The sequence below is a fragment of the Apostichopus japonicus genome, chromosome 4, assembly GCF_037975245.1.
Source record: "Apostichopus japonicus isolate 1M-3 chromosome 4, ASM3797524v1, whole genome shotgun sequence".
NCBI classification, from domain to species: domain Eukaryota; kingdom Metazoa; phylum Echinodermata; class Holothuroidea; order Aspidochirotida; family Stichopodidae; genus Apostichopus; species Apostichopus japonicus.
In genome coordinates this window covers 2,887,903-2,901,161 of record NC_092564.1, presented here as the reverse complement: position 1 = coordinate 2,901,161, position 13,259 = coordinate 2,887,903, and the positions used below count along the sequence as shown (strand labels likewise).

The 13,259-nt window shown below is 37.0% G+C and overlaps 1 protein-coding gene and 1 pseudogene across 1 annotated transcript; one reads left to right on the top strand and one right to left on the bottom strand.

Moving 5' to 3' along the window:
- Positions 1-3,473: 3,473 nt before the first annotated feature.
- On the top strand, positions 3,474-9,221 carry LOC139966146 (somatostatin receptor type 4-like). The gene is made up of 2 exons (XM_071968876.1): positions 3,474-5,384; positions 6,746-9,221. Exons 1-2 carry the CDS (start codon positions 4,667-4,669, stop codon positions 7,165-7,167), a joined length of 1,140 nt encoding a protein of 379 aa, XP_071824977.1. The 5' UTR covers positions 3,474-4,666; the 3' UTR covers positions 7,168-9,221.
- Positions 6,059-6,135, bottom strand: LOC139967134 (U2 spliceosomal RNA; annotated as a pseudogene).
- Positions 9,222-13,259: the final 4,038 nt, after the last annotated feature.

The following is a 13,259-nucleotide window of genomic DNA, read 5'->3' as shown; positions in this document are numbered from 1 at the left end:
GGTATTATTAATTCAATGTGAGGGATGTTTAAACCATTATCTCATTCTTCTCTATTGTATTATCTCGCTCCTCTCTCAACCCATCTAAGCAGGTATGAATGAAGAATGCTCCCATCTGGACCCCAACAGGTATTTTACAGATACTCACCCCCCCCCCCCCCCCTAAGTGAAGTTAAGGACCAAACAGTTTCGCAAATTTCCCCCAATTTGATGAAAGAAACTACAATGAGTTGGGATAACTTAGGTGAGTTCATGCATGTGGGTAATGAACCTTACTATATGTGAGGTCTAATTTCACCTAAAGTCACTGAGACCAGGGAGTTGTTATGGCTGAGACATCAAAATGTGAAAAATATCAATATCGACAGATTTCCGACATATGTCTCATTTCACGAAATTTGCGAGTGATGTAACTCTGATTTTGCCATATGAAGAAGCTCAATCGGAAAACATGAAATGCGGAAAATAAGTAAATTAAGGTTTGAGATTTTAATCAAAACAGATGAAGCCGCAATGATGCTTTTGAAAAGGAATCTGCATGTCACCATCCTTTAATTTAATTAGAATCATTTGAAAAAAATCTTGACGTCGATCGATGTTTCTATGTAATTGATCATAAAGTGACGACGAAAAGACACTTGATCGAAACGAGACAGTCGGCATATATGGGTAAATGGTTAGTCAGTAGAGTAACAGTGGGTATATGTGGTAAATGGTTAGTCAGTAGAGTAACAGTGGGTATATGTGGTAAATGGTTAGTCAGTAGAGTAACAGTGGGTATATGTGGTAAATGGTTAGTCAGTAGAGTAACAGTGGGAATATGTGCTAAATGGTTAGTCAGTAGAGTAACAGTGGGTATATGTGGTAAATGGTTAGTCAGTAGAGTAACAGTGGGTATATGTGGTAAATGGTTAGTCAGTAGAGTAACAGTGGGTATATGTGGTAAATGGTTAGTCAGTAGAGTAACAGTGGGTATATGTGGTAAATGGTTAGTCAGTAGAGTAACAGTGGGTATATGTGGTAAATGGTTAGTCAGTAGAGTAACAGTGGGTATATGTGGTAAATGGTTAGTCAGTCGAGTAGCAGTGGGTATATGTGGTAAATGGTTAGTCAGTAGAGTAACAGTGGGTATATGTGGTAAATGGTTAGACAGTAGAGTAACAGTGGGTATATATGATAAATGGTAAGCCAGTAGAGTGGCAGTGGGTAGATATGTGGTAAATGGTTAGTCAGTAGAGTAGCATTGGGTTTATGTGGTAAATGGTTAGACAGTAGAGTAGCAGTGGGTATATGTTGTCAATGGTTAGTCGGTAGAGTAGCAGTGGGTATATGTGGTAAATGGTTAGTCAGTAGAGTATAAGTGGGTGTATTTGCAGTTTAGTTTCGCTCATCATAATCTGATACTCGTGGCCAGAACTAATTGGTTAGTTACGGGTAGCTGCGTTTATGAAAAAAAGCAAATGTCAAATGGAAGAAGAAGCACGATGTAAAAAGTGTTAATTGAAAATACTTGACGGTACAATGGTCTTGACCAACCCCATTTCATAGCAGAGATACCCATCCAGCAATCTTCCTTGCATCTAAAAGCTTTGTTGAATACTACCGGTCCAGGATGTCACACCGGCATACAGTAAGGAGTACTGATAACCACTATTCACGGTAACGATTACCGGTAAACCGTCTGGCCTGAACTCTGGGGACCATATCAGCTCTGTCAAGAGTATTTGTACGTAAGTAGAAGAATGTTGATGGAGATGTTGGTTGTAAAATATAAATTCCGTCGCAGTGGCTTGCCAATGCAGGAATGATATATACAACGAATTAAGTAAAACTTTAAGAGCTTAAACTTAAGAGCTAAAATAAATATTTAAAATCTCCAACTTTAGACTGACGGGTATCGAAGTTCGGTTATTAATGTTGTTTGTATGTCTTCTTTTGCATATCCAGATATTTTCGTACTATTAACAAACGCTGGCTACAAAAAATGTTTTGATCACACTTGTGTTTACATAGTCAAGATTTAATGGCCTTGATAACTATCGCAGACAACGTTAGGCATTGCCTAGTAAGTGTAGACCTATGTTTGGTACTAATGGCGTCGTGAGACAAGAAATCGGTTTTAGTGTCAGCGTCAACCTTATGGGAATATCCTTCGTTCGATATATCCTTCTAACTAATACATTCTTGTGCAAAGTCACCCATTTTCTCTACATCTCAGGTTACATGCCAACATGTAGCCTATAAATGTAATAAGGATACAGCCTAACTACATTACAAGAGGCAACGTACCAGCAACTAAGAAACCAGTGTTATGTTCCATAAATATTTTGTGTATCCGAAGTGTGTGTGTGGGTGTATGTGTGTGTGTGTGCGTATGTGCAAGGGCGTAGGAACCGGGGGCTGGGGGCGCCAGCCCCCCCCCCAGTGAAAAATATGGAGGGCGGAAGTATCATTCCGCCCCCCGCTTCGCAAGTCAGAAAACCCCTTTTTCATTTCCAAATGAGAAAAAAATCTCATTTGGAGCACCAAATTGCATCTAAGGCCAGGTGAAAATGCAAAATTATTTACAAAATGGAGTGGGTGTTGAAGTGTGCTATATTGCACCAAATTGCATCTGAGGCCACCTGGAAATGCAAAAGATTCCAAAGGGGAGGGGGACACCCCTCCCCTTAGACCCCTCCCCCAGGCCGGCCGTCAGTCTTCAGCCCCCCACTCAAAAGTACCTTCCTACGTCACTGCGTATGCGTGTATGTGTATGTGTGCGTATGTGAGTGGGTGTATGTATGTATAATTGTGATGCTCAATATTACATGAAAATACCTACTAATTACATCGTACATGTCATAACCAATTAAGACGAATCCTCATATTAATTCTCACGTGACATGCATACCAAAATCTCAAGCGGTAACTTCAAAACACTAACTATTCCCGTCGATTTAAATATTTAATTTAAACATCAGCCCTAATTTATGACAACGAAAACAAAGTAAATAGACTTTCAATCCTTTCCATATGGTGGCCAATGACTGTGATCAAACGAAGTTCAACAAGAGTTTAAACTTGATATCATGGAAACAAGTTATGAAGATGTTGACATAATTATATCTTGTAAGGTACAAAAAAAAAAAACATCTGCCGGCAGGCCAACATGTTATCAAACTCAATAGTATAGTTAACAAAAGGAAGGGGAAAAAACAAAGGCAAATCTCTCAGATTTCTTCGAAATTATAGATCACATTTTATAAGAGCAGGTACCAATGGGAATCAAATGAAACAAAATGAAACTGGGTATATGTTACATGTTGCTAGGCAACCATATATTGTGACGGGCATAAACCGAACAAGCTGTCCTGCGGACGTGTCTCATCAATGGCAAAGGGTAACAAGAAGCCAAGGATCGTATTCCAGGAAAGCAAATTTAATATTTGCCTGTTTAGCTCTCATATGTATACATACATGTATATAGTTTATAGTATATCCGTTGTTTCTTCCCGTGTATTATGAACGATCATAACCATGGCATACTTATATTTTTAATCGGAAGTATTTCGGAAGGAAGGAACGTGAACAAAAAACCCGGTATAACGCGTATAGAGAGGATCGCCTAGTGCCATTCAACAGGCATGACCGAGTTGCTTTTTGTGTATATAATTCTATAGTTGATACTTGTAGTTTATTTAAACCAGTCAGGGCATGTTGGGTGCATCGAATCGGCGAGAGTTGTATCCGATCATCTCATCTCAAAATAACAATGACCGTTTTCTTTTTCATTAATTCTGTATAGAGAGGATTAGGCTTTTGTGCTAAACTTCGTGAAATTAATCTGTTGCGTTCATATATTTTTGGAACTAGATTTGACAGCATATTGACTGGAATTGGATTATCTACGAGCAGGACTAACAAATCGTTGACCTAGTCATCGTAAGTCTCAGAAAGTGTTGGTTCTGTGTGTCATACCGAATTAGCTATATAGAACATCCAGTTCAGGCTTGTTTGTTGCAAAAGCGAAATATTTCTTCGGAATGCCGTGCTTCTTTGACTTTCTTTGGCTTGCACGCATCTTACATGCAAAGAAAGCAAAGAAATGTGTAGTAAAATAACTCAATAACTACGGAAAGTATATGAATATAGTGTCATAATAAAATAATCTGCGTTCGCCACCAATTAATTTTCCAAATAAGTGATGAAGGATTCTCTGACGGACACATGGAAGACATTACCCAATTAAATTAACTGATATAAAAGAGGGTATGTTCTATTGTTATCGAGTTTTCTTATAGGATATCTGAAGAATTACGAAAGTTATCAAGAGACTGTACTTTCGCGTCCTAACGTTATATACAAAACAGTTCAACTGTTGATTGAGTACTCCTTATATACGATGGTTTGATCGGTTAGGCTATTCGAGTATATCGTTATAAAGTTGATAGTGAAATCAGTTAAGACAGTGTTAGTCTCAAGGAGCATTGAATGTATTTTATTGTTCTTTTTTATTAATATCTATACGTTTAATATCATCAACTATATACACTACGCCAGCTCAGATTTTCAACATCGTCATTTTTAATGGGACTATAATATATGAACTGAACAAATATTGATCTCCATTTGAGTCACTTTGAAACTTTAAAGAAACATCAAACTTTACTGATAATTTGACAAGATGGTGGATAACGTGTTTAGTAACCTGACGGGACCTCACGTCGCGGAACAGGACAGTGGGTGGTCAGTCAGTGACATCGAGCGAAGTGCGTATGTGAGGGTGACGTACGCTATTATATCTCTCTTTGGACTGACTGGTAATGCTCTCGTTATATTCGTGCTTGTCCGGATCCCCTCGCTTCGAAACCGAACTAGTCAGTTCATCATCCATTTGGCCTTTACAGATTTCCTTACCTGTGTATGGATCATAGTGTTTAACCTTTTCCCGGGCTCACCGGCTATGCCGCCCGGTTTCCTTGGCGACCTCATCTGTCGTATTTTTATCAATAAATTTCCATTATGGGCGACTATTTTTGCCTCCGTTTACAGCCTCGTCTCTGTACATTTAGAGCGTTTCGTCGCCGTGGTTTACCCGTTTAAGTACAAAAGATTATTTACGCCTTCCAAAAGCGCCCTTATCATGCTTGGATGTTGGTTGGTTGGTGTTATCTCAAACAGTTACTTTTGGTTTGTTTATGAAAATGAGGATGGAATGTGTAGCATACAACCATACCCTCATTTTATCATAAAACGGCTGGTTGGAGTCTACACATTCTCGGTTGTGTACATCATCCCGATTACGTTTAACTTTGTGGTTCATAAGAAAATGATATCAGTTTTAAAGGACAAAGCGGCGATTCTGGAAAGTAAGGAAGTCACACTTGCGAATTTAGATAAAGGTAAGACAATAACAAAATGTTTGTTTTTTTGTTCAGTTGGTTGCATGGTTTAAAAGTCTCAGTACTTGTTTGCCAAATTTAAACTTCGACCTTTCGAATTTACTGCACTAAAGCTCAGTGAAAATGACACCATTTTATGCAATTTTATTGTCAATATTCATTATTTTTATTGAGTTATCTGTCGTTTTAAAACTTGAGCTGAATAAAATTTGCCAGATTTTTTAACGACCAAAATTTACAAGCCCCGCCCAACAGATCATGCGCCAATCAAATCTCTCTGTTTGGATTACGACCGTTAAGCCTAGGATTAATTTCCCCTTCGTGTCTAGCCTGTCTTAGGTCCCTTCTCTTGAATAGTATCTTTCTCTCGGTCTTAACGATGTAGCTTGCGAAATTATATCATTTTCTTCCTTTGCAATAAATAAACAGGTGTTTTCAGACTTTTCCTCCGTGGAATTGTAAATAGTGAACGATACGAGTATAGAACTGAATATAAATTTCTTTCGATTGCAACAGCTTTTCTCTATCAAACCCACCTGGGCAGAGTGCATTTAGAATACTTTTTAAGAAAAGTCGCCCAGGAAAGAACCTGGGCACGAAAACCAAACTACCGAACGACTGATCCGCTCTCAACCCCAGTCCCCTTTCATCGGGACTGTGACTGTGTGATCATCGTCGGGTGTGCATCACCATTCCCCTCGAAAGGGAACAGATACTACACATGATCTTAGCCAAAAGGCCGAGAAGCGAGTGCATATAGAATAAGAAACATTGAGTTTTTCGGAAGTTTTTATTCGAAATTCATCAGCAAACAGGCATTGAGACTTCAAGTCTTAACTACCCTACGTAATGCATTGCGCTGTATACGTGTACAACTGCATGTACACACGTTTTGTTGTTGAATAAGTGTCACGACTTGTGGAGGTCATATGAACTGCCACTAAGCAATTGTTAATAAGTAAAATGACCGTGCAACATTGCAGGTGTGCTTGAAATTTAATAAAGCAATAAACAGGCCCACCGGAAGCAATCTGAGCAAACTTTAAAATTAAAGGAGAATGGGCCGTGGAAATTTCGGGGAAAAACTGTCATATATTTTTTAAATAAATGAAAGAAACTAACTTGATCATGCTCTCCCGTTTATATACATCGACTATATGATCGACATATACATCCATATCAAATTTGTTTACCAGGCTTGACTAAGTTTGCATAAATTAACATCTTTCGGGAAGAATGAAACAAGTCCTCATATATATAGGCAACACGTATATCAAGGAAATTACGTCAAGTTTAGAAATAACTTTTCATGTCACATCTTATTCATGTCTCTTTCCTGTTTCTCTCTCCAACTCGTATAGTCCCTGGAGCGAAATCAGCCCGAAAGAGAGAAGCCTGGCAGGTGAAGGCGGCCCAAGAATTAAGCCAAACCCTTCTGGTTGTCGTCATAACATTCGCTATTTGCTGGGCGCCAAACCAGATTTTCTTTTTCATTTACAATATGGGTGTAAATCTGCCGTTCGACACCCCCATCTATCACGTTACGGTTATTATGTCTCTATGTAATTCCTGTATCAACCCTTTCATATATTTCTTTAGAAACAACCATTACCGAGTAGGTCTCATGAAGGCACTCAGCCCCATTTGCTGTTCAAATAAAATGAAACAAAAGTGGGGCTCCGTGAGGGCGGGTCCTCCTCCTACTAATAGTACCCCAACTAACTCAGTCAATAGTGTCGCAACTGTTAGCAGAAATAACTCAATCCGTGACACCAACGTCTAGGGGTCTGGATGGTATACACGACAGGGGGCCTTTAATTAATTACGACAGGGCCATTAATTAATTACGACAGGGGCCATTAATTAATTAATTTCATACGAGGGGAGCAGAGAGACTGAGAAACGTTGGTTATATGAAGGAAAGAACGAGAGAGAAATATATTCTTACTATATACAAATACCGTTTATCGAGTTATGTGCGGGCTAGGCCGGTAGGGTTCCGAAGTCAATTGAGGCCCACATACACGAATAGTGCAAAATTACCACGATGGGCAGAATTGCTTGTTTGCCGGGGTGAGATCTTTCGCGGGTCACCGAATGCGAACACTGTGTTTAGCATAGATGTGGACCACCCCGATATGTAAAGCATGGCTACAGTATTATGAAAGGTATCGTGGTGTATAAAAATGGTCTTCACCTAAAAGCGAACGAACTTGGGAATTGATAAAGGCTATCGTATGTATATAATGACGTTAGATTCAGTATACGGTATGTACACTCTATGCATGCTGTGAAATCCAACCATTATGTATAACACTTCCCCGTACTATTTGCCTAATTACTACCAAGTGCGGCGAGGATATTAGCAGTGTCCGCTTTCAGCTGAAGTGTAATTTATCCGTTTAGACGTTATTTATCTTTCAACTTGGTGTCAATTTAGTTAAGAATTTTGAATTTAAAACTTGTGTCTATAATATCCATAACTGCTTAAACACACAAAACGACTGACATGTCGTTATCGTTATCGTAATTATTTATTATGTAGTAAGAAATTATTAGTTGATTTGATGGTATTAGTCATAAATTCTTAAAGTTGCTCTGAACTATTTATAGATACCAATGACTCAATGGATGGTAGCTATATTGTACAGCAACAAAAAAAACCCTTTGTTATTTCAATCTATCGTACGATAAGACGTTTCATATACTTAAATGGAAAATAACAGATATCAACTTCAATGCCGGTCGATATATTTCTGAAGTAGATTTTCGTGAATTACGCTACGGAAAGAGATTTCTTCTCATCATTAAAGCCACTAACAGATCCTGGGGTCACCACTGTTCTGTTTCTCTTGATCCCACGGCTTTGGAATAAATTACTTGAATCCATCTAGCTCTCTCCTTCTATCGTGTCCCTCAAATCTACTCGGAAGGCTCATCTGTTTTCGTGCACTCAAACAACTTCTATATTTTAATAGACTGTATAATGTTTTTTATTGTTATCTTATTCTTTGTCTGTTACTTGTTTTGCCTATTCTCACTGTTAGGTCACTGCACCATGAGTATCTTGTTATAGGATGAAGATATATATATACTATTGTAGATGGGTTATGTTTTTAATAAAAGGTCAAGTTCTTGTTATCTACTAGCCATTGTTATCGATTAGTTTTGTTTTCGTATTTCATTATTCACAACACGGGAGATGGATGAGAGTGCAATTTGGGTGGGAGGGGAGTGGGTTGGTACATCATAAATATCGAGGGACAATGGGATGCGTGACTTTGATTTCAGAAACCAAACCACAACTTTATACCACAAAACATCCCATCAACATTACTCATTCCTCTTTGCATGTTTTATCAGATTCCAGTATATTAGTGATTTTCAACAAATGCGGCATTTTTTAATTATAGGCCTTTCATGTAACACATCTCAAAGGGGATAGTTTATTTGCAAAGAGAGTATAGTCCTAAATTTTATTTTCAAAAAGGGGCATTTTTAATTTTGGAAGAAAGGCACTTTTTTTTGTTTTTAAAAAACTTTGCTCCCGGCTACCGGCTTCACCGCTCCCGATTGATAGTATGTTAATATATACACATCAATCAGTATGATGGTCATAATGAATGTACTTTTATAATTAAGCCATGCGTATAATTAAAACAAGAAAGATACGTTTAGTCTCGAGCAATGAAACTACGGAGTCGTTATATTCCGTCGGTTTAATTAAACGTAGGAGAAAACGTATGGGATAAAATAGACTATAACTTTGATCAAATAAAGGGCCTATGGAAAGAAATGCTGAAGCTGTGACTTTATTAGATAGGCCTAGTTAATAATCTGTAAATAATAATAACTAATTAAAGATACTAAGATGTCTACGTTTGGAATTTATATATATTTTACGGTTTGTCTGTTATTTTAATCCATGCACGTAGGGGATTATACTAATTTAATAGAATATATTTTACATTGTATCACAAGACGAGCTCGGTTGAAACATGTACACAAAAGAACAACTCAACACATTTGTAACGATCTGTACCATAATATGCCTTGTTGTGTTGGATGGCATGCAATCAAGTGAAATTAAAGAGTGAAATTATGAGGACCAAAGTAAAGATAAGATCTTTCTTTTTTTAATAATTTGTTTAAATGTTTCTTTAATTATCATCGCATTGTTTTAAATTATTTTGTTAGTCTTTCGTGATATATCTTCCCTTTATGTTGTATGAAAGCGTTAAATCTTTGCAATGATCAACTGACATATTATATATATATTTATAACATCTCGCTCCCATTCTTACTTCTTTCTCCTATTGTAATGTAGCCTATATATCTTTAAAGTATATTGTTTCACGGTGAACGAACAGATGTCAATTGTTTTTTATTCTTTGGAGCATTTGAAAGAAAATAATGTGACGTCACTTCATGATGGTCATCAGTAATCGTTCAGTTACCTCCTTTAACAAGTGGAAGGCAAAATATGCAAATTTGTTCTGTTTTCTTTTCTTTTCTTTCCCCTCCCCACCTCCCCCTCCTACAGCCTGCAATACTAACGGAATAACAGCTAATGTCGCGACCACGGCCGTACAGGACTTACATAAAATCTAAAGTGATAGATTATAGGGAACTTAACAAATTTCCTCAATTGCCAAATTAAAGAAAACAACATACAAATATGGTTGAGGAAACATTGAAAAGAACGACTGTTGGAAAGCACGAGAGACTAAACACACTCCTATAAATTGACAATGCACAAGAAGAAGTAGAATTCAACTTCCGATTATTGAGCAACTAATGAGCGTAAAGTGTATGGACCAGTTCCACGACTTAATGAAATGTGATATATAGATACATAGTGTGGATATTATTAACATCCGTTCGACCCGGATCTTACCTCGCAGTTCATGCTTATCAATCCGGGTTGCGGTTTGGCAGTTTCCTTATTTCCAAAAAATATATGAGGTGAACATGTTAGCAGAATGTGCCAAGCTAAACAATAATGTTGTAGTTAGTCATTAAAACTACCGAGAATTACCCATCATCCGGACATGACATCTTAGTTGTCATTTATAGATGATAGGCCGCATTAATCCGGTTGTACTCTCATCCATAGTCATGTATGATTCATAGAAACAGTTCGTCTATATTTGTGAACCTGTACGGATGCTAAAAACCCACAATCCCGTCGGAATAAAAAATCAACTTTCATGACACTTATATTGTTGTACAAAATCATGTACTTCTTTCTTCATATGTTATTGACCCCTTCACATATATGGAGTAAATGATAAAATCAAAATGTAACATATTTAGGCCTACTTCAAGACCGTGTCCCTGCCTCTGTCTACGATTTTCAAACTATTACTCAAACGCATGCGCAAGAAAATGGCATGACTTAATGCTTAATACTCTTAAGAAAAACAGCAATGTGAACAAGAAAAACATCAAGTCCGTTGCAGAAACGGAAAAGGAAGGGCACCAGTTGATCCGAATTAGAAAGCTATATGTAAAATCAGGGTCATACGTGTATGGTACAGACATGCCAGCAACAGATTATCAAATGAATCGAGTCTGGACGAGCTAAAGGTACCATACCACAATCACAGAACTGCACGTCCGCGCGAAAGGTTAACAAAGACGTTAAATGTCCTAATGCAATGCTTGGTTTGGCATATTTGATTTGGCATATTTGATTTGGCAGATTTTGAGGCACCATAATCGTCCCCCCCCCCCTCCACCCTCCCCATTTTTATGTGAAAGAGCACAATCAAAGTTCAGATGGTGTGCAAATATGGAGGATTGAAAAATGATGTATTGCAGTTTAGAAATTATTTTGTTAAATGTTGATACTATTCCAAGCAGCATATTGAAAGGTTGGGCTTCAGTACGCTACACACTCTCCTCTTCCAGCTCAAAATGTATAAAGTCATGATATGGAAATTTGCAAGTGCCATGACAGGCCATGTCCTCAGCTATCATGTGGTCACGGAGTAGCATATGACAGTTCGGAAACCTCTATGCTTTAGTGGGCCCTGAAAGTGAAGAAGTTAGTCTATAAGTCGATTAAGAACGATTAATTGTGGTACGACAGCTGCAAAGGTATATTTCAACGCGCTGATAGTGTGTGCAGCTATTTAGATTAAATGTCTGTTCCTTGTCTCAGCTACATAGGAATATCCTCCCTTCCCCATATTTTTAACATCACCTTTCTCTTTCGAGAAAGCTTAAAGCTTTCTAGTGAAGTTCCAATAAATGTGGTTTATAATTAACGCAATTGTTACGTACACTTCAACGCTATATAGATACTTATCAACAGGATATATATATATATATATATATATATATATATATATATATATATATATATATATATATATATATATATATGTATATATATGTATATATATGTATATATATGTATATATGTATATATGTATATATATATATATATATATATATATATAAAGTGCGGTATGTTATGGATTCAGGTAATCACAAATATCACACATTTTGACGTTGATTTTTCGCATTATGTATTTTATCCGACAATTCGTAAATACAATATATATCAATTAAGCTTTGATGTAATAAATTTAATAAAAGTACACAATAAATCACGCGTCTGAATAGAGCAATTGATGTTATAGGTTAAACATAAATGGACGTGACTAGCGCCGTACCTAGGGGACGAGGGTGGGGTGGGTGGGATGGGTTAAAGATAGGAAGTGGAGGAGGATCACAGCTTTTCAGATATATAACAACGGGTTTCCTACATTTTTCTCATTGGTCAGTTAATAATTGAGATTAAGTTGAAGTGTTGTTACATTCAATGCTGGCCACAAGAGACATCAGACCCCATGGAAAACGCCACAAGTCACTAGTCGAAAAAGGTATCGCACTATAGCTACTACAAAAGCCGAAATTATGGTCACCAATTATCAACATGTTGTAAACTTCTTTTACTGTATATACGATATGGGCTGTTGGAATATTATAAATTAATGTTATAAATGAAAATATCTCCATCTATCTTTGATAATAATTTGATTGCAAGATTAACAGGTCAGCAGTGTTGCCTCCAACAATGCTAGATATTACAAATAATGGTCACGCATGATCAAACATCACAAAAGTATTTTGGTGCAAGCACTCAGCACTGAGAAAGCTCATCGTCCCAAATTACTGGGAAATGTTTTTAAAAAAAAATTTTTTTAGCAAGTTTAGTCAGCTTTTTGGAGAGATTGCATAGATGACTTGTAACATACAGACCTTATGCATTCCTTGCACGAAGCTTGGTTATTCACATAGTTAGGCATATTTGCGTAATAAATCGCCGTAGCCTATGTTTTTGTTTTAATATGGTATGCATAGACATTTTAAGCCACCATGTAGTACATAATGTATACCAGATATGCAAAGGAATACTAGATATGCAAAGGAATACCAGATATGCAAATGAATACCAGATATGCAAAGGAATACCAGATATGCAGAAACAAATACTTTGTCAATATTAAACTCGTTTCGCTTATAAATTGCACACGTATATTTCGTAATATTTTTTTTTTATATTATTTTCAAATGTATTGTATAAGTTTCGGTGAATTATAGACAGGTTGTTGTTATCTATGCATTTATATAATCTTCCATGACAATAAGGCTGTTAGGATGAAAAATGTTAAGTGGGAACAAAATGAATACAACAATCATATTTATAACCATCGGAGTTACTGCAATGAGCCTTTCCTGTGCAGCGTAAAAGTTACAAGACAATCGTAAAACATTGATTGTGTGTTATCACTTCCTGATCGGACATGATTCGGTGAGATCTATAAGAAACCTGCATGATGCACAACGTTATAAAGGTATCAC